The sequence below is a fragment of the Argopecten irradians genome, chromosome 10 (assembly GCF_041381155.1).
Source record: "Argopecten irradians isolate NY chromosome 10, Ai_NY, whole genome shotgun sequence".
In the NCBI taxonomy this organism is placed as follows: domain Eukaryota; kingdom Metazoa; phylum Mollusca; class Bivalvia; order Pectinida; family Pectinidae; genus Argopecten; species Argopecten irradians.
The window spans coordinates 40,529,263-40,554,163 of record NC_091143.1 but is presented as its reverse complement, the minus strand read 5'-3'; the positions used below and the strand labels follow the sequence as shown (position 1 = coordinate 40,554,163).

Genomic DNA, 24,901 nt, shown 5'->3' with positions numbered 1-24,901 from the left:
AGTAAGAGAGCATAATGAACATTTTTGACTTTTTTAACATTAGAACCAGATGACCCTATGATATATTGGGGTACCTTAAATATGCTCCACCGCCGACATAGCATAAACGATACTCATCACTTGAACATTAACTTATGTATAATCGTGTTTATATGTGTCTAACTAGTAACTAACCCAAAAAATGCATATAATAATAATGGTGCATACACAATGAGTACTTAATTCCATATAGGACATAGTGTTATGGAAATTTTTCGGATGCAATTGATTACTTTTAATATTATTATCTTGAATTTAGGTAAAGTAGGTAACTTTTGTAACTGAAGAAAAATACTAAAACTAATGCTCTTGTTTTAGAATGAGAAAATATACCATTCGTCGGCGGGGGAGGATTTTTAATCACTGGATTGATAATAGTGATTAGAAGGAGGATTATGATGATGAGTCATAATAGAAAATGTTGTTGAAAAAAATTAAATACTTACAAAATATACTTCATAGAAATATTAGCAAATATAGTATTGTAGTTTAATACATCAGCCTATTAGCAAAAAATGAAGAATATGTTGATGCTACCTACCTTTCCTAAGAACTCAACAGATGTGACTTTCATCAAGACCAGTTCGCTGTATGCAGCCACGGGATGAGTGTCCAACAGAGACAGCGGGGATCGAACAAATTACAGCTTCACTACATTATAAGTCTATCCACCACAACTATTTTTAAGTATAAGGCCCGAACATATATTACATAATATGAGTGGTATTTACAATGATTAATCCACTTAGGATACAAATTTGAGTGTGAGAACGGAATTACTTTTGAAGTACTTTGGGTTGAACAAAATTAATTGTTCACATACATACTGTAAAATTGGATTGTTTTGCATGTGGATATTTTCGCTGCGTCAGTTTTCAAACTGTTCGTGGAATGATAATTTCGGCGATTTGCAACCATAATGTATTAAGTCATATTTCATAATTTGTTGATGTATTTGTGTGTTGATATATTCGCGGATATTTATAGTAATGGAAACAAAATAAGAAAATAAATCCACTCCACGAATACTTCCAATTTTGAAGTAAATCATAGTAATTGTCATACTGAATGTACAACTGTATTGAACAATAGATGTGTTCTTAATCTAAAGGCCTAAACCATGATATGATATACTCAAAACGGAAACGTTTGATAAATCAGCATTTCATGTCTTAATCAAATGTTATATTATATGAAATATAAATGTTGTATATTATATTGTTTTATCGTGTATACGTATGTCTACTTACCGCCTGCCATGCAGGTAGGGCATTTGAAATGTACCTTCCTCTATTGCATGATCGTTAAAGGGGACTTGATTTAGGATTTTCTTTTTTCTTTTTCCCTAACTTACTTTTCATTTCCTAAAGTCTCCATTGACACCAACTCACTTTTGGAGCTCGATTAAGCACTCGTCCCTGTGAGCTCTGTCTCCTGACTGAGACACACCATAGTCTATAAAAGCGGTAATTTCTGCTCATACATAGCCCTCAGCATAAAGGGAGTGGGACGACTGGTATGCCCGTTGTCAGTATAATGTTACTGTGTGGTATGTTGCCTTTCCTGGTGTGTTCGGCGACACACTTCGGTGATATACATTTGTAGCACTATAAAAAGAGCAAGAGTTCCACAATACAAGAAGACACAACACGAATACCGCATTATCCCGAAACACACACCGCGCACTTCATACACGCAACACACCACGCACATTGGAGGCCGTCCTTAATAGTACGTTTATTTAATCAAACAAACATGATGAGACTAGGTCAAATGACAGGATAACAGTTGTCATTTAGAGATGAGTAACGACGTGTGTGTAAAAAGTTATATATGCCGTAATTTTCATACTCAAAAAAGCATACGTTTTAATTAAGAAGTAAAAATAAGAGCTTAAGAAGTAAAAATAAGAGCTAATTTTTTTTTGTAATAAATCGCAATATAGTACAAATAATATAATACCAAAAAACAACAAAAAACCCAAGAACAACAACAACGACAAAATTAAAAAAAAATCCAATCAACATTAAGGAAAAAAACCCACCAAAAAACCAACAGTATAATTATCTACATTTTTACACTGCACTGAATTGAGTACACACGGTCAGCCCATGAAGCTAGTAATATCAGTAATAGTAAAGTATGTTTCAGGTATGTTTCCATCTCAACATACATATGACATAAAATAATTTTACAGTTCATAAATCATATGTTGTAACTAATGTTTATGAGGCATTATATTTGTTTATTTTTAGATACTCAATCTAATATCTCATAAAATCTTTCGTACTTAAGTAAAATTAAAGTAGTTTTTATTTGATCCACTTCAACTTTTATTTCTACAACTGCATTTTCGATACTGCATAGTTTACTGTCACTGTGTTTTTAACTACCCTGGCTTATATCATAGTAAACCCGGAGGAAAAACACTGACCAATCACGTTATTCCTTTATTTTGATGTAAAACAGGTGATCAAACTACTCAATCATATCGTGTCAAAATAGAGCCTTCAATTTTATTATGAGATAATCTAGAGGTGGATATAGCGAGTGGTAGTAACTCGGGTTAGAGCGGGTTTTTTTGTGTCACCAGGCAGTCATTTTTGTTGTCTATATCCGTCCCTATTTTCTCTTCATGTGTGCGTGTGTACGTAATACTGACTGATAATAAACTACACGAATATATTTGATTATCTCCCTTTGTCTGTTTTACCTAAGTATTACAACCAAGAGAGAAAATCGTTTGACAAATCAAAACTATTTTGAACGCTATAGTATACTTTGTGATGGAATGAGGATAAGCACGACTATTCGTTAAATTTACTGTCACGCACACAGTTATTGTGAAGCATAATGGCTATGCCTTTTACGGAAATAAAAATTACTACGAACTCTACGGTCTTTGTGCGATGCTAGACCGACATACTAACTCCGGTTTTTTAAATAAACATGTTACTTACAGTGTATCTGTAAATTCTACAAAAATAATAATTGCAGTTGTTAAACAAACCTTCTGTAGTTTAAATGTGGCAGGGAAATGAAAAAATAAGTATATTAAATTATTTGTTTTTGCCAACCACCAGTATATACATGTATTTAATCTTAAAATTCCTAATTTTCTTCGTACGATGTCGCTCAGTCTTACTTTAATGTTTTTCCTGTCGTTTTTTTAAACACAGAAAGTATAAAGAGTGTAAAGCTCTTCCTTTAATGATGATATCACATTGATTTACATTGATTTACTTTTGTAGCTACTTATTATACTTGTAACTAGATTTCTTTAACCGACAACTCCCTAAACGCATTAGTTACATGATTTATCAACAACACGCGCACTCCCTTTGCTACGTTTCATCATAACATATGTAGTCAATGTCGGCAACTCGGCTATTGGCATTTAACTAAAATTGTAAGAAACATATGATGAACAATGCTATAAACCACCTTATATTCGGAAAATACAATTTTTCGCGAATTCGTGTAGTACTCAGATAATGGTATAAAACATTAATTATTACATGAATGCCTGCTTGTTAGTAACAGCCCTTGATCGCGAATTTATGTATTTGCGAATGTATTGAAAATTTTGTTTACGCGAAAATATTTACAGTCAGTGGTGAATTGATAGTATAAACCCCGTTGATTTCTACCAAAGGCTACTCAACTTTATTTCTCGATAGATTGAGTATGTCACGCGCAATTTGGAGCCACGCGAATGAATTTATAATGGTCAAAATCAGAAACTTTTGGTGTTTTCAGGACCGAACGTACGTTCGATGAACATGTAGGTATCAAAATAGGTTTCAACACATATATACATGTACGTGTGTAAATACAAATGTAGAAAAGTTACATTGTTTATGTTACTACCGTACCTCCTTTAGCAATGCTTCCGTGGGTATGATAAATAAACAATGTTGTACAATGTACAGTTTTGCACATTCCGATGACGTCGCAATGTTTACATGTTGTGTGTCGGTGAGTGTGTGTCGGTGAGTCTGTGCAGTTCGCTACAACATGTAGATCTACATCCTATTTGTATTTTTAACATCTTTGGTTGTACGCAAATGGATAGGATATATCAGTACAACATCTGTCTTTCGTTGGATAAGTTTAACCAAAACGACCTAGCACGACAATGCATTGTTGTACACCTCGCGGGACAGACAAGTCCTGTACGTTATCTAGGCCTACTGTGAATCGGCGATATAGTAGGCCCTCCTTACTTATACCTACACAATGTACGTTTGGGTGTTTCGAAATATCAATGAAACGGAATCCTACAATTGTAGCTTTACAATACTTGTAATAGATATCTCTAATATTTATTGAAGTGTTTGAAACAACAATATGCATATAAGCTAACATTTAGAGAGCGGTAAACGTTTATAGTAGTGGGCCTACCCACAGGGATCTGGCACGACATTTTTTAAACTAACAGTATACATGTATATATATTATAGTATCAAGGGTATGAACTCGGCGGTCGAGAAAAACGAACCTATTTTTTTCAAAACCGTGATTATTTTAATAAATGGGTTCTATACAACATTGACGGATAACTTACCTTGAAGAGAAATAATTTATCTTTCCATTGAGTGCTTGATGAACAAAATTGGCCAAGTATTGACGAAGTTATGGCTTGATGAATAGGGAAATTTACGAAAAATATGCTAGGTAGACATTTCCCTGTCCGGTCGAAATGTCGTCTCGGCTCTAATGGGTACCTCAAAAACCAAGCCAAAATCACAAAATCTACGCTTGTGGTGGTAAACAGTACCCATAACTGTGTTCATCCACAATCTCCTTTGGAGGTGTCATGGCCCGTACTTTGTTGAAACTCCATTTAAACATCGTGTAGCTCACTTACTTGAACCGTCACCGCCATGTTCATTTGTTCTTCGGAACACTTCTCGAGTTTACCGACAAGCACAACATAACATAATTTGCATAATGTAGTCACGATATGTAAAGTCGAGAAGCGGTCCGAGAGAAAAATGAACATGGCGGTGACGGTTAAAGTAAGTAGGCTACACGATGTTTAAATGGAGTTTCTACAGAGTACGGGTCATGACACCTCCAAAGGAGATTGTGGATGAACACAGTTATGGGTACTGTTTACCACCACAAGCGTAGATTTTGTGATTTTGGCTTGGTTTTTGAGGTACCCATTAGAGCCGAGACGACATTTCGACCGGACAGGGAAATGTCTACCTAGCATATTTTTCGTAAATTTCCCTATTCATCAAGCCATAACTTCGTCAATACTTGGCCAATTTTGTTCATCAAGCACTCAATGGAAAGATAAATTATTTCTCTTTAAGGTAAGATATCCGTCAATGTTGTATAGAACCCATTTATTAAAATAATCATGGTTTAAAAAAAATAGGTTCGTTTTTCTCGACCGCCGAGTTCATTCCCTTGATACTATAATATATGTATGTATACTATTGGTTAAAAAAATTTCGTGCCAGGTCCCTGTGGGCCTACCTGTGTTTGTACATGTCCCTCGAAACGACGTTCCGATACATTTGAAAATCTCCAAAATCCGGAAATAATGTCAAGAAACTATGTAAACATCCATGTATTCAAGTAATTTCAAACGTGAACTGATTAAGTAGAACTCAAGTGATCACAAAATCGAAGAAACTGTCTGTTTGTCACACCTCCTTGACACAGGCGGTTTGAATCGGACGCCGCGTCACAGCTACGTTAAATATCCTGCCAGGTTATAAATTGTGTAAGATTAAAACCAAACTGCTTTGCACCATGGTGTTTTTTTACAACAGATAAATATAACGATTTATAGTTTCATACCGGGAAAACACAAGATATATGCTTCATCAGACGGAACTCATTTTATTTGTATGTTCATTGATAAATTGGCGGGAATTACCGCCACTTCGAGTGGCTGTTCCAAATGCCCGTCGGAACCAAACGATATAATCCAATTTTAGTCTTATAAATTTTGAGCTATGAAAATAATAGTTAAGACTGTATATATAAGGATTCGCGGTCCATTCCAAATATCGATACCCTACTCAACTTTATCCTTCGACAGAACCACCAGAAAGAGACTTTAATCCTTAAATAGATAGATATTATTCCTTATTTCTTGATGAATATATATACCAGTTATATTTCATCGAGTGAGTTGGAAACTTTGATATTTTGATATTTCCGCTTTCATTTACAGAAGACCATCACTACTAGATCCACCAAAGGTTATTCCGCCATTGTATTGTACCGAGTTACTTGCCCTTGGGATTATTACGTCGTATTTTTGCATAAAAATATATCGTCATTTTCGCGCACAAACCAATAACGTAACAATCAAAATGATATTTTAGCTGCAATGTCAATGCTGCATTCCGATTGGTCAAAACCGTGTGAAAATATCAAAATTGATATTTTCACTGGAGTGAAGTATATCGCTTTTATGTTTACATTAAAACCTTTTATTTCGCTGCAAAAATGTAATAGAGTAGTTTATCATAGTCAACGTTTATGTCTTAATTTTGTCTGTGAGAAGTGCAAATAAAACTCGAAGACAGGCAGACTTTTTTTCATTTGAAAAAAAAGCAACATAAAATACAAACACAAATTTTGATAAAAATTAATTTTATTTGATAACAACGTTTTGATAACAACGTTTGGTCGGAAATTTAGACAACCATTGTAAAAATAACACAATTGGACATAAAGGCAAAAATGCCGTACAACCAAACAATAAATATAAAATATATTCTTTGCATATAATATATAGACACGTATCAGCGTTAATGTAACAAAACAATATCCTTCCTTTTGTCTCTCTGTTTCCAAACCTCCAGATTATTGTTCGAGATTTAATGTTTTGATATTTTGTAAATCTAGTCAATTCGTCGCTCCCTTTGGTTCTCTAAATCTATAAAATGTTTTTTTTTCTTTTGATATCACCATGGTGTTCAACTTAAATTCTTTTCTGATCAAGAAATGGGAAACAAATGTCACATTACATAGATAATTTCATATCATTTAGCTTCTTGGATTTATAAACTAAGGATTTCAATCATTTTGGTTTTCTCAAATTAAGATACTGTCGTGTCACATCCCATCGAAATAGAGGCACTGTTATTTTTTCAGTCAAGGATCAGGTTGCTGATTGGGACGATATCCTCGAAGTTGTCGTAATAAACTTTATTTGGTCCTCTAGGGCCGGGTACTTTGAAACCTGAAAGAGTAAAAATAATCTTCGTGAAAATACACCATAAATATTACAAAAAAATCATTTTTATCATTAAACTGATTCAATTGTCCAAGGAATTAATACGTCATAACCTTACATGAACTTTTAGTTTACACAACTATATTGAGAAGTGCAAATAAACAAAATGACCAACATGTTTTAACTCGTTCAGATTTATAACAGATATTGCTAACATTATATATATTTTAGATGTTTATTTTCATTCTCGTTATAATCAAATTTACACCTTAAACCGATACTTTGAGGCTTAGGCCTAAATAATAAAATATATATTGTTAAATAATATGTATGATATTGAATAACTTACCTTCACACAAGCTGTCCACAAATTGGCCCTTGATATTTCCTATGTCGCTATGAGATGGAACTTCAAAGAAGAAGGCTTCAGTTGGTTTCATCACAAGTGGCTTCAGAACATCAAACTCAGAACTTTCACCAACAGCAATAACCACAAACTGGATATCTTTCTTTGACTTCGCCTTCTTCATCTCTCTCTCCAAATTCCTAATTTTTTCGACGTTTTCATCCACTATGACGACAGAAATGCGTCTCGCTGTTTCCCGTCCTCCTCTTGCTGCCTGGTAACTGTTCTCATGCATGTCTCGCACAATCTCGTCGACCCCCGTGAAGTCGTTGTTTCTTACGTAGGCAGCCATGGCCTCTCGGTCGTTGAATTCATCCAAGTTGACGTTATCCCCGTGACATTGTCCAGATATCACGCCAGTCTGAATAGTGCCGTCATCCATGTTGCCGAAGCTCTGAACTGTGTCACCAATGAACTCTTGTACATGTCTGGAATTTTTCGTCCCCATACTGGAAGCGTCATAGGCAAACATAACATCTGTGTTCATTCCAGCGCTGCAGTATGGTTCAGGTCCTTGAGCTTCAAGAAAAAAATGTTGATATTAACAATCTACGTGGAATAGTTAGACAATGGTTATGGAAAGAAAGAGTCAATTTAAAAACACCTCTGGTCTTTACAATGGGTGCTTTAGAATAGAAAACAACAAAAATTGACATTAAAACGATATTGTACCGATCTCATAGTTTCATTTTCTTCATAATTGAACAGCATGATAGACTTATATAATTTATTGAAGTCTAAAAACATTGCATTCAGAACAAGATAAATAACTTAGATTACATATCACAACGCAAATTACAAACAAAAGATAATACGATCAAATTTACCTTTACAAACTTGGAAGGCCAGTTTGTTGCGTATCCTATTTAAAACGTTGAAGTCCGCAACTTCATGCACATGGGTCTCCTTGGGGTCGCTGCCAATAGCTTCAAGTTCGTTCGTATCCAACGCATTTCCTATTCCAATGGCAAACACATGGATACCCTGTGCCTTCAGAAGGGCAGCTTCTCTTCTGGTCTCTTGTGTATTTCTCGATACTCCATCAGTAAGCACAACCAAAACGTGTCCAACGCCAGGTCTAGCTTGACTGAAAGCCTGCCTCCTGACTTGTCGTAGGGCTCGCCCTGTCTGAGTATCCCCAAGACCTTTTTCAATACCACCAATAGCGAGTTTTAGATCATCAGCATTGTCAAAGTCGTCGAAGCCGATCACTTGCGTGTAGCGGTCAGCAAAAATGCCCACTCCGAATCTTGTGGCTGTAGATGATACTGGGAAGAAGTCGACGATTTTCTGGATAAATTTAAGCTGTTTGTTGTAGTCGCGTTCCCAGATACTAGAGGAACTATCCAAGAGGAAGAAAATATCTGCCGGATTCCCGTCACATACTGTAACATAAAATCAATAGTTATTCTATTATTGTTTACTTTTTCTGCTTAATATATTGCTTATAAAATGCTGATTTTCGCCTATTGAAGTGAAAAATCATATTTTGAAATGATGTGAGCAAGATAATGAGACATTCTAAGATTAAAATGAATCATTTGCAAAATTAAAGAGTTCGATGTGAAGAACAGTTTTAATATAACGAACATATAATATCAACTTACATATAAACACGTCTTCTTGAGTCTGTGGCTGAGCTGGTGCAGCAAATACAGTTGTAAACATCTGAAACGGAACACAACACATTATATTTATCTTTATTTTTGAGAGATTAAAATAGAAAATTTGCAAAAAAAACAAAAAAAAAAAACAAAAAAAACATTGTTACCATTTTCATTTTTAGCTATAGCATGTATATTACAAATGAACCTAGTTGGATAATTATGTAATCATGGATCGCCATAGTACTCACTTAAATGATTGGATAAACTTGCCATAGTTTACTAAATATGCTTACCATTATAGTAAGAAGAATTACGTCCATCGTCATTGTAGAAGCAAAGAGTCGATAATGAGAGTCCGGATTAATGCTAATTATTACTTGTTACGTCTTTGGGTATGTTTGCAGTTTGCTGACATTTGAAAAGAGAACGGGACTTAAATACCTGTGGATGACTTCACGTTTAAAACCACCCCGGAAATCAAAGGCGTATGTTATGTTGCAAGTTATGCAGGTTTTATTCATGATATGCTCAAATATGGATTGACCTTCCGGGTCAACAAGGCTGTGACGCTCCTTCCTGAACGAATGAAGCAGACTCAGAACGAGGCTACGACGTATTGTGTGTGCACATGGCATATTAAGGGTCAAAATGTCAAGGATCATAGCAACAATGTGTTTATAGAATGTTTACTACGTTTTCTGTGACGACATTCCTCATTGATATGTAATTTCCCCAACCTCTTTCCGGCACGTGCGAAGTCCATACGGTACTACGTTTTATCACGTGATAGATGGATAGGAGCAAAAGGCCACATAGTTTCTCTGTATGTAACATCAGGCTTTTGGAATGAATGAACTCAAATGTATATTTAGGGAAAAATAAAAACCACTTAATCAAATATGTGTAGAATATGCACATTTTCTGACTGTAGACATACCGTGGGTGTGAGAGATCGCGTAGTGTGTTAATTAGTACTGAATGTAAAAAAAAAAAAAGAAAAACACATTTTTAAATGATATCGCATATTAATAATCCATGAAAGATGTACGTGTCTATTTTTATATTGAACCTTTTGTACCAAGGAAAAAGGTAAAAAGATATTTAATATACATGGATTAAACCAGGTGAAAATTTGTTCGGATGCCTTTGTAATACCACAGACACATATAATGTACTACATTGCCAAACACCATTAGAAAAACGAAATACCCTCAATGGTGGTATTCAGTGAAATCATAACAGGACTAGGTTTCGGTCGAGCATCGATAGAATTTTCTCAGGAAACTCTGGCTCACATCCACTTCAATACCTTGACAGGTCTTTTATTTGTGTGTGACATTAAACATAACTGGAAATTGTCATTACGTATACAGTTTCTATAGGAAAATTTGTTTCAATCCCTTCCGTATAATGTTAGACATCTTCTTTCTTCAAAACCAAAGCACTTAAAGCAAAGACAATAAAACGCGAAATTAAAGTCTCGAAAATAAAATACTGCCTGTATTTATTATCCCAAAATGAGTTAAAGGAACTAGTATTTTCGTTTTTTTTTTGCATAATTATCTCGTGTGGTTGTCGATCGAACCATGAAAAATCATTTAATATGATATGCAGTAACGCAATTAGAAATAGAAGAATCTCCTGTACATTGCAAGTAATGAAAAAAACGGTGTTAATAGTTCATAAATAATAATATCATAGATTTTGTTCATTACTTGCTATATAGACAGCATCACATGTGAAGAAAATACTAACATGCTAATAATTCCAAATATTGTGCAGAACTGCAAAAAATAGAAATGCTGAAAATTATATCCTAATGTTCGTCTTTGGAATACTACATGAATAGAATTCGATAAGGTATCTGTCGGCTAAAGAGTATATCTATACAAATTAGCAAATGTGATCTTTCATTTGTTCTGAACTGTATACATATGCGATAAAAATATCACAAATAGAAAAAAAAAGATAAAAAAATGAAATATAAAAATGAATAAGTACCAAATAGAAGGGAATTATGAAATGCTGCACGACGAGTAATCAGATAGCATAATACCTTTGTTATTTTGTTTACCGACAATAAAAGTATAAATAGACATATGATGAATGCCTAGAATACATTTCCGCTGTGATCGTGACTAAACCATTGAGGGGAACCCCCACTCTGTGGGCTAGATCAAGACTCGCAAGGGAGAGTGTCAGGCGAAGCATATTTAGGAGTTATGGAGTTATGAATGTTATTGGGGTTATGGAGTTATGAATGTTATTGGAAACACATGTCGGTCGCACCATTGACAGATAGGGTTCAGTGAGTTTGCCTGCAGAGTTAAAAATGAAAAAAAGAAAATGCAAAATATATAGCCCGTTATTTTAACGGAATGATTCGCTGTGTCGCATGACATTGCTTTGATCCATTGAAAAAATTGAGAAAAAAAATCAAATATACCCTGACAGGCTAATTGCGAATATTTTAAACCGCTTAAATATATAATTTCCTCGTTTTATTAGTCAATGCTATTTAAATGAATGGAAGTGAGTAATAGGTTATATAAGATTTAACATAATGAAATTTTACATCGATTGGGAAACAAGTTGTGCAACTGATAAAATCAGTTTCGATGACCCGAATGAAAGCGCGCAAGGGGTCTAAGAGTGGGAGGAAACAAGAGTTCCCGGAGAATACCCACGTGATCGAGCAGATGACCCCTGACTTTTTCACGCCCGTGCTGGGGATCGAACACCGGTCGGCTAGGTGAATGGCGAGTGCATTAACCACTATACCATCCGATCACCCGAAAATAGAATTAGAACTGTATATGTAAGATTTTATCTATATCTTATTTTAATGCTGAATAAAAATAAATTTTGACCCGTGCAAATAACCGATAATAGGATATTATAATGCTGTTTTGTTTAATTTCATACATTTTGATGAAGTTCTTTTGAGTCACAAATTAACAGTTATGTAAATTTTCGACATGTCTTTTGTGAGATGATATGAAGCAACAAATCGGCTTATACCGATATCAACACTCATATACAGGAGGTTACGCAAAGGCGCATGCTTATAGACAATGTTTGAAATGAATTTCTTCTTTCCACTTAAGATAATGCATCAGATTAACTCTCAATTTTCTCGATCTGTTCAAAATTTATTTTCTTTGTTGCTTTGCTTCTTTGAATCGATTTTTATGTATGATATTGTCTAATGTTGATTTTCACTATCATTGATAACTTTATTAATGAAACATCTTCGTATGACACATATATGTACATCGCTGTCTGTCTCCTTAACAGATGTTAAGTGTAGTCTTTAACATTGGTTAACAGAAATCATATTATCTGAATATATTTATTTTCAAACAAATAAAAAAACAGAACGCGTAACATCATCGCAAGGCCTTTCTGTCGTGTCTTACGTCTTCAGACGAAATATTTTAAGGTTTTAACATTTTACGCAATTATGCAACAGAATAATATAGATCATGAGATACATTTTTTTTTTAAATTTCTTTTCAATGCCTTCCTACAATAACGTGACGTTAGCGATTATATACATTGTATATTTGCTGTCTCAAAAGCATTTCTGTGATCAACAAGTCTCTAATGGGATAATTATCATAATTATAATTATCATAATAATACAGATATCATTAGACCATGTAATCATGGTACTTACCAACACTAAAGTGGCGCTGCAGAAACAAATGCTCTTATCGCCTGCCAAACAGCTGAAATTGGCCGATCACACTTAGGGCGTGACTGTGTAAGTCTAGATGTGAAATGTTGGAGGCAACAATCGATTAACGATAAATGTCCTTATAATCAGCAAGAAATTATTCATGAATTCCATGTGACACATGTTATATGCAATTACTATAATCCTTAGCGAAAACAATCGTAATTTTTAAACAATGTAAGTCACACCTTACATATCATTACTGTAAACCAATCTATTTTCGAGCGCAATATTTTTTCGCGTATTTTGATAAGAAACCGTGAAAAGTCGCCGCTAAGTAAGCAGATAAATATGATGGGACCAAACATCAAAACTTAGAGACGAGTTTCAGAAAATCATATAAAATGAACACAAATTCAAGATACCTTTCAATACATAACTACATACAACCTACATTTTAAAGTATCCCACGTAAAAATATAATGCGAAAATCAAGCGGAGGTCGCCATTTTGCCCCGTCGTTCTCAAAATCCTGACGTCACGTCATTTTTCTTGGCGTCATGTTATTATTTCTGTCTTAATGAATTTTCAGCCAATAGAATTCGCTCCAGGTCATATAATACAAGTGATATATGCAAAAATATTACACGAGCGAAATCGCTGGATATTTATGTAACATATATAATGTACATTTCATTTAAAATTCATAAGTTGATATTCAAAATGTTACAAAAAGACATTTGCTAAAACTTTAAGCATATTTCTGTGTGTCGTTCGTTAAGGTAAAGATGTTCCACTGTTGGGGAATAGTATGTTTTTCTATATAAAAAGCAGGTTCAAATGAATAAGTAGTATTCTACAGTTACAAAAGTTACTTACTTTACACCATTACCCCCATTGAAAAGTGTGAGCTTCATGTGGTACTTCACGATAAAAAACATAAAAAATACTTGCGTCCTGAAAAAGTCCATGCCCTATATGAAATGAAGTACTGATTACGCATCCACCAAAAGCAAAACAAGTTATTTTATATTATTTTTGTATTAATTAGACAAACATTTACATGAGTAAACACCAGCTATTCTTCAAATGATGAGTATTGCTTATGTTCTGTTAACGGTGGAACATCTTCAAGTATTTCGAAAAATATAGATTATTAATTAGCATTTGGGATTAAGGACAACACACGTATATGCATCATCGTAATTCTTTGAAGATGTTTAAGTTCGGAGTAGTGAGAGTATACTATCGTTGACATGACCCTTTCACTCTTTCACTCTTTCACTTATGGAAGACAAAGAAAAACAGACTTACATTTTATCTAATTTTTAGATGTTTATCTTTGGAGGAATTAGAAATCAACACCAACGAAGGATACCTCCACTCATGGTCTACAGACCAAAACACATTTACATCCATATATAATGACACAGGCGTAAAAGATTGCTCACTATGACGACAATGGACAGAAAAAAAACATTGATTTGATCAAACGGATAAAGTTGTAAGTAAGTAACTGGTAGTTAATTAGGCATGCAGACGTCTGCTATATGTATTCAAATGAATATCCCTGAATCAGTTAAACGCTATTCCTCAGCGTCTAGAGACAACATGCTAGGATGTGTAGTGTTTCTTCTTTTGGTATTTGTTATATATATATATCTATATATATATATATATATATTGTTTATCTTTTCTTATGTATCAAAAATGATTGTTAGATAAGAAAATATGGTTCTATTTTGGTAAACTATTTAAAAACTCCAATATTTCATTAAATATTAAGAACGGCTTCAAAAATATGATCAGAAGATTCTTTTTTATTGTTTTATACTTGCAAAATATAAAAAATGAATATTTATCAAAAACATTTAATACGTAAGTGATGTTATATTTTAAATGCACACTGTTGAATAGGTCGCAGGAGCCAGCACATTCAACCCGGAGAATGATGAGGATGACTTTGTATGTAAGTTGAATTCAAATTATAGAAAATTGGATATTTTAGATAAATTGCAAGTTTGCATTGCATAATTTGGTTTTGGCCAGGATATTAATGACGTATATTTCGTCGTTGCCTCTGTTTTATCATGTTTTACAATTAATGCTGAAACGTGTTCCCTTCATTTTGGATACTTTGTGAAATGCCGTATGATGCTTAAAGGTTATTGCAAGTATGTTGATTTTTTTTTTCAAATGTCATGACTCAATTGTCTATCTGTATGACAATGAGTCACCGAAGGGTAAATAGTTAGATTCCCTGTCAGGTTAATCATTCTGAAACTTTCTAATTAGTTCGGCGATCTTTAGGGACTTGGAATGTCAGTGTGTGAAATTTCGCATTAAGTCAGTTCCTGACGAAACGGCAGCTCCGTTTGGTGTAAGATTGTAAAATACTTATTTTCGCATATATACAATATTTCATATCTTGGTTGTTGTCGAAATTTTCCCTAATACATCTACATGTATTCGCAGCAATGGTCTCATGATATCGGTCATGCATTCATAATACGGTTTATACAATTGTTCGCGTCACATTTGAATTCGCGTTCAAGCACTCTCGATGAATTACACGAAAATTTATCTCGCGAAAATGAAGAGGCTTACAGTAATCACGTTAATATAATCTGATTTGTATTCAAATACAATGTACCATAAAGCCGATTATTTTCGCGGAGATGATATTTTCGCGATTTCGTGGCATATTGCCATGGTCGCGAAAACTAGATCCACGACACAATAAGAAATGGTTGAATGATATCTACCTTTAAAAGCCATATTGCAAATATTCTAAAAATCGCTAACATATGATTTTCTCGTTTTTAGATCGAATAGCGAAAAATTTAGTCCGCGCAAATAACCGGCTAAACGGTATGATGTAGTGACATTCTAAGGTATGGAATGCCCGAAATAAAAATTAGTTGTTTCATTTTAGGGTGCGATGGTAATCCAGCCGACATCTTTTTCTTGGTAGACAGTTCCACTAGTATATGGATAAAAAATTTCAGGATTCAACGCAAATTCTTACAGGATGTTGTCAGTCTGTTCCCAATTGGCCCTTCTGCAATGAGGGTAGGTCTGGCCCTGTTTTCAAACCGGTACTATCGGGTCATAAAATTCGACAAATACAACAATACCAAGGATCTACAAAAAGCTATCGGACGCATTCCGCACTTGCTTGGGTCTACGCACACCGGAGTCGCACTAAGGAAACTCCGGGAAAGGGAATTCACGAAAGCGCGGAAGAACGTTACCAAGATCGCTGTGGTTTTGACGGACGGTGTATCGTCGGATAGGAAAGAAACAGAATTACAAGCTGAACTCCTTAAGAAGACTGGTGTGTTCGTCTTTGCTGTTGGCATAGGTGATAATCCCAATATCACTGAGCTTAGGAATATTGGAAGTGAACCGTCAGACCAATTTGTATTCTCTGTCGCCGGATATGACGTTTTGAATGAAATCCGAGGGACGCTGGCCTATAAAGCATGCCGTGGTAAGTGTATTTCGTTTCGTAACAATATCCTATGAGTAACATACACGACAGTGATATGTTAGGACGTATCACAGTATCTGAATTTAACATCAATCCGTCACTCTGGCGGAGTAATCACGTGATACTCCGTCAGTACTGACGGAGTGATTTAAAGAGAAGTTACTCTGATAGATCATAATGTGGCACAAGTAGTGAAGAATATGTCCACAGTCTCGGCTTGTCCTAGTACCGATAATTTGTTCTATTTGTTCTCACAACCAAAATATTACTTAATTACGACTGTTGTTGATTGGATGCAAACAATCCAACTTCAGCAGCAGTAGCTTAATTAATCAATAGGTTTTAATTGAATACTGATGTGACAGCAGAATTAGATAGTTACAACAAAGTGTGGGGTTTAATTTGACTTTAGGTTACATTGAATCTTTAATATAATCTTTGATTTAATCTTAAAACATTATACACGATCTTGTGTAGTCTTTAACCACATATTTAAAGAAAAAAATAAAGTCGACGAGAATTATATGTGTGAAATTGTCAATTGAACAGAAGTAAAATAGTATCAAATGGAGTAAAGACATTAAATTCTAATAAAAGAATCTTCACATTATGCTGTGTGTGAGATATCAAATTCGATATAATGTGCCATACTATACACTAAGGTGGTAACATCGCTCCATCCTCCATATTCGAGGGGTTCCGATCACTTACGATCCCTATACCCCTGGATTAGCTCAAAGTAAAACTGAAGTCAGTAGAACAGAACATGTATTTTAGTCCTTTGACGTATAGTGGTACACTGCGGTTAACTGCGTGGCTTTGAAGCTGGGCGTCGCTCTCTCTGTAGTCTTCAAAGAAAAATTTTGCATACCTGTGATTGGTTCAGATTTGTTCCCCTGAGCTGCCTTCAGTTTGACTATGCGATAGTCCAGGGGTGTAGAGATCGTAAGAGATCAGAACCCCTGGCGTATCGAGGCTTACCTCTAGTATAGGTGAAATATAAGATTTGATATCACTGTCCTTAATTACTTCATTATCAGGGATGACAAAATTCAACAGATGGTACATTGCATGTTTTTATTGTTTCATAATGCGTCTCCTGACCAAATCTTTATACATGTAAGCCTAAAATATAACGCTAATTAATAGGAGCGGTTAGTATCCTGTACATTTGCTTACTTTTGGCGGTGTAAAATTTCACGATTTACTGTTCAGAACTTATTCTCGGGGGTTTCTTTTCACCAAACAACTTAATAGTTATTGAAACCATCATTCACGTGACAAAAAGCGATGTGTAATTATTTTCGAGAATTTATTTTAATTCCCGAATTTATCGAAATTAATGAAAAAAACGCGAATATATTAAAACTATACAGTACTCGTTGGCAGCATAATCTGACCGGGTTGGCCTCTTTCTTTTGCCATTGATAGTATGATTCAGTGAGGTTAAAGCTCTCCGCTATGATATTGCGACTAAAACATTATAATTTAAATGACATGAACAAAATCGTTGGTTGTTCGATCATGCTGAATGGCTTATTAACTCTGTTAAGGCTATTGAAAGCCACATTCCCTTTTATGTGATAAGTTGTGTGCTTGTGAAATGTGAAATGTGAACTGTGAAATGTTCTTTAGACTTTGTATGTGGAACTAAGTTTGTAGAGTTATTTCACTGAAGAATACTGTCAAAGACATCGAGAAGTACATCCATCCTTTAACATTATAAACTGACTAACACACAAACTATAAGTTGACACTACGAGTTTTATGACTAAGGTGTTTCTCGGCCAGAGGACAGAACTCGGAACATTTTTGCACGGGACATGACTTCATTCATGGCCAAATGTGGGGCGATGTCCAGGAAGACGTTAGGAAATTTAGAAATTCATGAAGAATCGAAATATATACGATCCCGTATGTAGTCGCCTTTTAAAGACAATACAACAGGGATAGCAGGCTCAATTTTCAATTCTAGCCCGCTATTGGTAGGGCAGTGAACGGGATCGACATTTTGCTGAAGTTGATATATCTTTAAATGCATTTAGTCTGATTTCGTAAAGTAAATTACCAATGGCAAACTTAAATATCACTAAAGCCTACCAACATATCCAAAATGACACAAGAACAATTATTGACATAAACCAATTATTTATAGTGGTTCATAAAGTTGCATTTTTATGACTTTTTAGTGATTCTTTGAAATAATTGCTTTCTTCTGTTGCAGTAACTCCGGAAAAGGTTCTTCCTTATTGCGCAGCAAGGCGCCCCACCGATGTCATGTTTGGTTTTGATTCAGCTGCGATGGGTTCATACCGATCAGCGCATGTCCGGAACATGATTGCGAACGTCACTGGTTACTTTGGAAACATGGACGATGGGACCATGCAAGCTGGTCTATTTCGTGGAATTTGCAATGAAAAGGACATATATCTCAATGAATTTAAATCAAAAGAAGATTTTGTTTCCGATCTGAAAAACGCCAATGAGGTTTCGAGAGACATCTTAAATGACATGAAGGACGTTGGATACGCGGCTGCATATGGCGGACGAAAAAAGGCCAGAAAAATAGCTGTCATCTTCATCGACGATAGTACGACGGATCTCGATAAGGTTATTGATGAAATTGTCCAGGCAAGGTCAGAGAAGATAGAAGTATTTGTCGTCGCTATTGGTGACGACCTTGAACTTGATGATCTCGTCGATGTCCTTGACACTCCAGTGGAGGAACATTTAGTTACCGCGTCGAGTCATGTAGATCTGGACAGCATGCAAGCTTCCTTCTCTGACATGCTTTGTGAAAGTAAGTAAGCATTTTATAAAATTGTATACATTTCCTATCAATTTTTCATTAAAATCGATTCATAATAATATCAAGCATCTGAGAATGTATAAAGTCATACATATATATGCTTACTGTTCTTTTCGTGTATTTTAATCAAACTATAAGTAAGTACAGAAAAAAAACATAATTTTCTATAGCATTTGAAAATGTTAGTTATAATTTTGTTTTAAAAATTCAACAACAGAGAAATGCAAAACAACCATGGACAATCGTCAATGAAAAACTATTTGAAAATTTATCAATATTCGTGATAAGGTACATAAGATTCGACAAAATGTGTATTATCTACCTTCAGCGATAGAAGAGGAACCAAAACCGCCTCCAGCCTAGACGTGGTTGTCTCCCTTTTCACAGACTGGTTGCAAGTAGAACTGCATTGGTGATTTGTCATCTATCTTTTGCTGCTTTATCAAACTTATTCAACTTTCGTATTATATGTTCCAATTTTGAAACCTGTTTTTATTATTATTATTTTTAATTTGACACAAAATATTCATCATTTCATTTATTGTGAAAGAAATATGAAAGAAAAACAAATTGTGCAACAAAATGGTTGTTTGTTATCGCTAAAAGTTTGAGAGAGTTTGTATATCTTGCCGAATGTGTATTCTTTTTACTTTGAAACTTTATGAAACAAAGTCACAACACTATCAGAAGACAATACAGTACAATATTAACTATGTTCTAAAAAGAAAAATAACTTAATCAATTAAAGATGGCACAATGACATTTAAATGGGTAACTTCTAAAAGCGGTTACTTCCCCTTTCACAGATACAAGTTTTCTAACATAAAAAACAACACTGAGTCCATCTGAATGTGTAAATGACCTGGAAAGGGCCCGGTTGTTCAAAAAGTGATTAGCTGAATCATATTATTAGTGAGTTTTTAATTACTGCAAAACATATGATGATTATAACTTCATCAAGTAAATGAAGATATATGATGATATTATTTTGTAAACGTAGTATTTTATTTATTATCCCTGACTGCGAACCTAAATTGCACGCCATGATAAGTTGGAACACAGTATATTAAGTTTTAGTAAAATAATGATCAAAATTCCAGAATTCTACTATATAAAATAAATTAAAAAGCAAAAATACCATAGTCTCCTAAAATTATGTAAAGTTGTCCATTCCCGATACTTCAAGAGTTACTATAATTAGCACCCTGTTGTCGCAGACAACCTTCAGTTTTGCTATGACCTATTCTAGGGGTGGCTATGACTACAGTAATAGTAACCCCTGAAATATAGAGGTTGACAATCACCGTGTAAATTGAGTACTTACTCAGTTGTTTATGGGGCGTTAAACAGACAAAATCGAATAAGTCCTTCCAAACACTTAAACCGAATCAGCATCTAGAATCAGATGAGATTATAGTTATAACAGATCAGTCCATCTTTGTACTGCGTTACCTCCCTTTGTAGGTATCCATTGTGACGTCATTATTTTATAATCGAAACTCGCATCGTTTTCTCTAAAAAGGTAGGGCGTTACTCTTTTAAGTACAAGCCTCCATAAGCAATATATTTTCACAAGGACAGATAACTTTGCAAATAACGAATACAAATTAATTAAGATAATTAAAGACACATTTTCTTTTGTTGGCAACAAAGTTGTGCGTTGGTCCTGAACACCACTTAAACTATTATCTGCATCAAATAATAAACGTGATAAAGGAAAACCTTGTCTGCCTTAGCTGTTCGGATAAGTTTCTTTTATCTAATCTTTTATTATTTTGCCATAAAATCATGTCAACAGTTGCATAACACCGTAATCCAGGACAGCCAATGGTATGTTTCTATGTTATAAACATCCTGGATATAGGTCTCGAGATTTGATTGGTTGATCGATTTTAAGAAAAAAACACGCCCGTATCTCTAAGTGGGAAATTGTAATGGTCTTTCATGATAAAGAGAATTGTCGGAAAACGTACGAACTCGTTAGAAATCGCTATCTGTTAAGCCCTTTTAATAATTTAGTTTCATTATAATCAAAAGAAAAAAAATCAGATTATTCTGATACAGGATTAAGTTTCATCAACATAACATTTAAAGAATTCTTTACCTTTTAAGATTCGTAGTAAAGCATTAAAGAAGTTGAGAAAATAATCTGAAAAGTTAGATGTGCCATAAATTTGACAAAACAAACATGTTACATAGTATTTTTCTTCAATAATCTATTGAAAACTAACAATATTGGATAAAGGTGAAGAAATCATTCAAATGGACAGACAAACTTGTACATTGTATGATGCCTTATAAACATTAGTTACAACACGGAATTCATGCACTATAGAATTATTGTTTTAAAACCTTACGTATATTTAGTTGAAAACACTAGATACAATAACTTATAACACTAAAAAATGTTAAATGAATTTGTGGATAACAATTTTATGGTCTAACCGTAAGCACTGCACTGTCAATGTACATGTAAATTATAATGTTTATTTTGTTACACCGCCAAAACCATTTTCAGCTGATATTTGTACTTGTAAAATTAAAACTTATGCATTGTAATGTTCTAATTCCCCACATGTTGGTAAATGGAGTTTAAAAGTATTAAAAACTCTAATTGAATCGTGAGAATGAAATTTATGGCGTATATATATTTCATATTGCTTTTAAAATTTTGAAATGGTTTTCTTTCGAAATTTAATGTTAAGGGACTCCATTTATAGTTATGGTAATGAAACTGATCTTTGTAACATATTCTAAACGAATATTTGGACGGTGGTCCAATTTGTAAGCGTCATAATCATTTAGAGTATTAATTGTATCGATGTGTCAGGCTGGTTACTGTGATTGTCAAGTGGTAAGATAAAAAATATACTTGAACATATTATCACAAGCCATCCACCTGGGTCACGAGTTAGAATCCCATGTGGGGCAGTTGCAAAATACTGACCGAGTACTCTGGAGCTTCCCTTCACTATATGGACACGACCTTAAATGACCCTGACTGTTAAACTTATCAACCCGAACTAAAGATGATATGTTATTTCATATTCGTGTGTGTGATATATACTTGGATTAATTGTTTTGTTAGTTTTCAAGATTTCAAGATTTTTTTTATTCACTCATGACATATGTTCATATGCAACAAGAGGTCAAAAGGAACAAAAATAATAATCATCATTCAGCATTTATATCGATTCTAGTGTACCAAAAAATATATAATAATGACAAAATACTATTCTGAGTGTTATTGTCTTGAAAAAAAGCTGAAATCAATATAGCAAAATGATCCTGTAAATGTGACTATTTTGGTGGTAATTGTATTTTAGCGGTAAGCATGGCTATTTTAGCTGTTAGCGCATTCGTGTAAGAAATTGTGTGCTAAAATATGATAGTGTTCATTGTTATTCGGTTAGCATTAGCACAATTACAGTGAATGAACGAATTCCTCTTAACGCCAGCTTATTCAAAACCACCTTTGAACTAGAATGTGATTGTGTCAAAATAAGCACGTTTACAATGTATTGTATGATAATATAATGTCTGATATATAAGCCGTATGCAAACACAATAAATCCACTAATTTCAGAAGAGTAAGGCTTTCCAGCTTCATTGACAGTTATTATTGATACCATTTAGATTACACCAGAATGAAGTTTAAAGGAGAATCGAATGGAAAAACCTGAGCTTTTAGGAATAACTTACCTCTCTTTTGCTTCAATGCATTGATGTGCAAACCAATGAAAGCAAACCATCTTTATACATGAGGTGGAAGAATTCTTTTGTTTCGCTTTAGAAGTGAATTTGTCACGAAAACTGACATCAGCTTCATGTAATTTGTCAGCGAAATCTCTTCTGTCTGCATCAGCTTTTAATTATTTAATTTATTTAGAGATCTTTTCTAAAAAAAGACTTTTAATACAGTAAGACAACTCTATTTTCGGATCAGTAACCACAAGGAAATTAATTTGCTATGAGTGTAACTATAGTACCTCAGCTGAATATGAATCAGAATAAATTTAAATCTGTTTCATGGTCACACTATGTTTATGTGATGACTTAATATGAAAATTTTCCATCGAAAATGAAAGTTCATTTTTGACAGTTTTTGATGTTTAATATAACAAGGTCAAACTATATAAATATTATGACTTTTGGAAATTTTCAATCGAAAATGAAAGTATAATTTTGACACTTTATCATTTGAATGCTGGGATGCCGGATATTTCTTCTTCATTTTGGCCCGCTGAACTACAATGACTGTGCAAGAACAGTTCTTTTATTTCATTGATAAAACAGTAAACAATCAAAACGGACATTCCATCTGCATAGTTAAAAACGAATAATCTACCTTGGTTTATCAAGTTTATCTTTAAATGCGCGCTACCTTTCCGAAAAAAACTCGTACAGGAGTAGATTTATAGCGATGGCATAAGATGAATGAGATTACAATACCAAAAATTTTCTGCATATTCTATTGTTAACAGTGAAGGTTTATTTCGTTGGTTTGCCGTCTGGCGCAGTGATATTCAACTAAAAGTGCGTTAATTAGGACGACGGCGGAAACCATAACAGGACCGTGTTATGGAAATAAACATTTAATTCATTTTCAGAAGTTGATGATAAGTGAAATATTGAATTTAAGTACATTACTTTTACGACTCTACAAAATTACCGATCTCGTTTTGCATTCTTATTTTAAAATTCAAAAGCCATTTCGGAAAGGTAGTGGGCCTTTAACTATTTATTCGATATTGAATTTATGTCTTTATATCAAGATATTTTAGGTTTAAAGATGCTCCACCGCTGACAAATGGTATTTTTTTCACTATCAAAAACAGGAGCAGACGATTTAGTACTTTTCTTCAGTTACAAAAGTTACTTACTTTACACCATTACCACCATTGAAAAGTTTGAGTTTCTATTTTTACTTCAAGTTAAAAAAAATTAATTGCATTCCGAAATAATTCCGTGGCACTAAATCCTATATGGAATGAAGTACTTATTGCACATGCACCGAAGGCAAAATAAATTGTTTTATATTATTTTTGTTTTAATAAGACATATATATATACACGATTAACACCAATTATTGTTCAAATGATGAATATCATTTATGCTCTGTCGGCGGTGGAGCATCTTTAAGTCTCATAACGAATTCCCCAGGCAGAACTTGAGTCATACATAATCACTAAGATACATATATTTTTTGTATCGTTAAATTAAATTTATTTATTTATCTAAATCCTGTTTTACAAGGGGCTCTGATGTAAGCATTCCAAGTGTTTCTAAATATAGCTACATCGATAAGAAGAGGTCATAAAATATTGTAAAAAATCAAGCATACAGGAAATCATTCTTATCTAAAATATTTTCGTCGCCAATGGATTATCATGATAACATAACAAAAACATTCACCTGAAATACTGTCCATTATTTATTGAATTTTAATGTATCTGAACATAATAAATGTTTGACGTTCATTGAATTATAAATATATTTTTAAAAGCCATTACAGCAACAAGTTCTATTTCAGTGAGTCAGTAAAGTAAGTTAAAATAGATTAACGAAGTAAGATTTAAATTTGACATTTATTTACATCCATTTAAGGATACCAATGTACATTCTTATATCATGAGATGGTTTATATCCTAATGATTTGTA

The 24,901-nt window shown here is 33.9% G+C and overlaps 2 protein-coding genes across 2 annotated transcripts; one reads left to right on the top strand and one right to left on the bottom strand.

The window, feature by feature from the left end:
- Positions 1-6,643: 6,643 nt before the first annotated feature.
- On the bottom strand, positions 6,644-9,708 carry LOC138333914 (collagen alpha-6(VI) chain-like). The gene is made up of 5 exons (XM_069282567.1): positions 9,553-9,708; positions 9,260-9,320; positions 8,480-9,037; positions 7,596-8,171; positions 6,644-7,252 (listed from the first exon to the last, which is right to left on the bottom strand). The coding sequence occupies exons 1-5, from the start codon at positions 9,583-9,585 to the stop codon at positions 7,161-7,163; spliced, it is 1,320 nt and encodes a 439-aa protein (XP_069138668.1). The 5' UTR covers positions 9,586-9,708; the 3' UTR covers positions 6,644-7,160.
- A 4,562-nt stretch (positions 9,709-14,270) lies between these two features.
- LOC138333916 (collagen alpha-4(VI) chain-like) lies at positions 14,271-19,725 on the top strand. The gene is made up of 5 exons (XM_069282570.1): positions 14,271-14,446; positions 14,856-14,907; positions 15,874-16,431; positions 18,656-19,231; positions 19,569-19,725. Exons 3-5 carry the CDS (start codon positions 16,005-16,007, stop codon positions 19,601-19,603), a joined length of 1,038 nt encoding a protein of 345 aa, XP_069138671.1. The 5' UTR covers positions 14,271-14,446; positions 14,856-14,907; positions 15,874-16,004; the 3' UTR covers positions 19,604-19,725.
- Positions 19,726-24,901: the final 5,176 nt, after the last annotated feature.

What these genes read in the sequence shown, in the direction of transcription:
- LOC138333914 (XM_069282567.1), bottom strand. Translation starts at nt 9,585, where the DNA reads ATGACGATGGACGTAATTCTTCTTACTATAATG. An exon ending in GGCCTTCCAAGTTTGTAAAG is followed by an intron (nt 8,172 to 8,479) that starts GTAAATTTGATC and finishes TTTTTCTTGAAG; the next exon opens with CTCAAGGACCTGAACCATAC. An exon ending in TGTGGACAGCTTGTGTGAAG is followed by an intron (nt 7,253 to 7,595) that starts GTAAGTTATTCA and finishes TTACTCTTTCAG; the next exon opens with GTTTCAAAGTACCCGGCCCT.
- LOC138333916 (XM_069282570.1), top strand. Translation starts at nt 16,005, where the DNA reads ATGAGGGTAGGTCTGGCCCTGTTTTCAAACCGGTACTATCGGGTCATA. An exon ending in GGCCTATAAAGCATGCCGTG is followed by an intron (nt 16,432 to 18,655) that starts GTAAGTGTATTT and finishes CTTCTGTTGCAG; the next exon opens with TAACTCCGGAAAAGGTTCTT. An exon ending in CTCTGACATGCTTTGTGAAA is followed by an intron (nt 19,232 to 19,568) that starts GTAAGTAAGCAT and finishes ATCTACCTTCAG; the next exon opens with CGATAGAAGAGGAACCAAAA.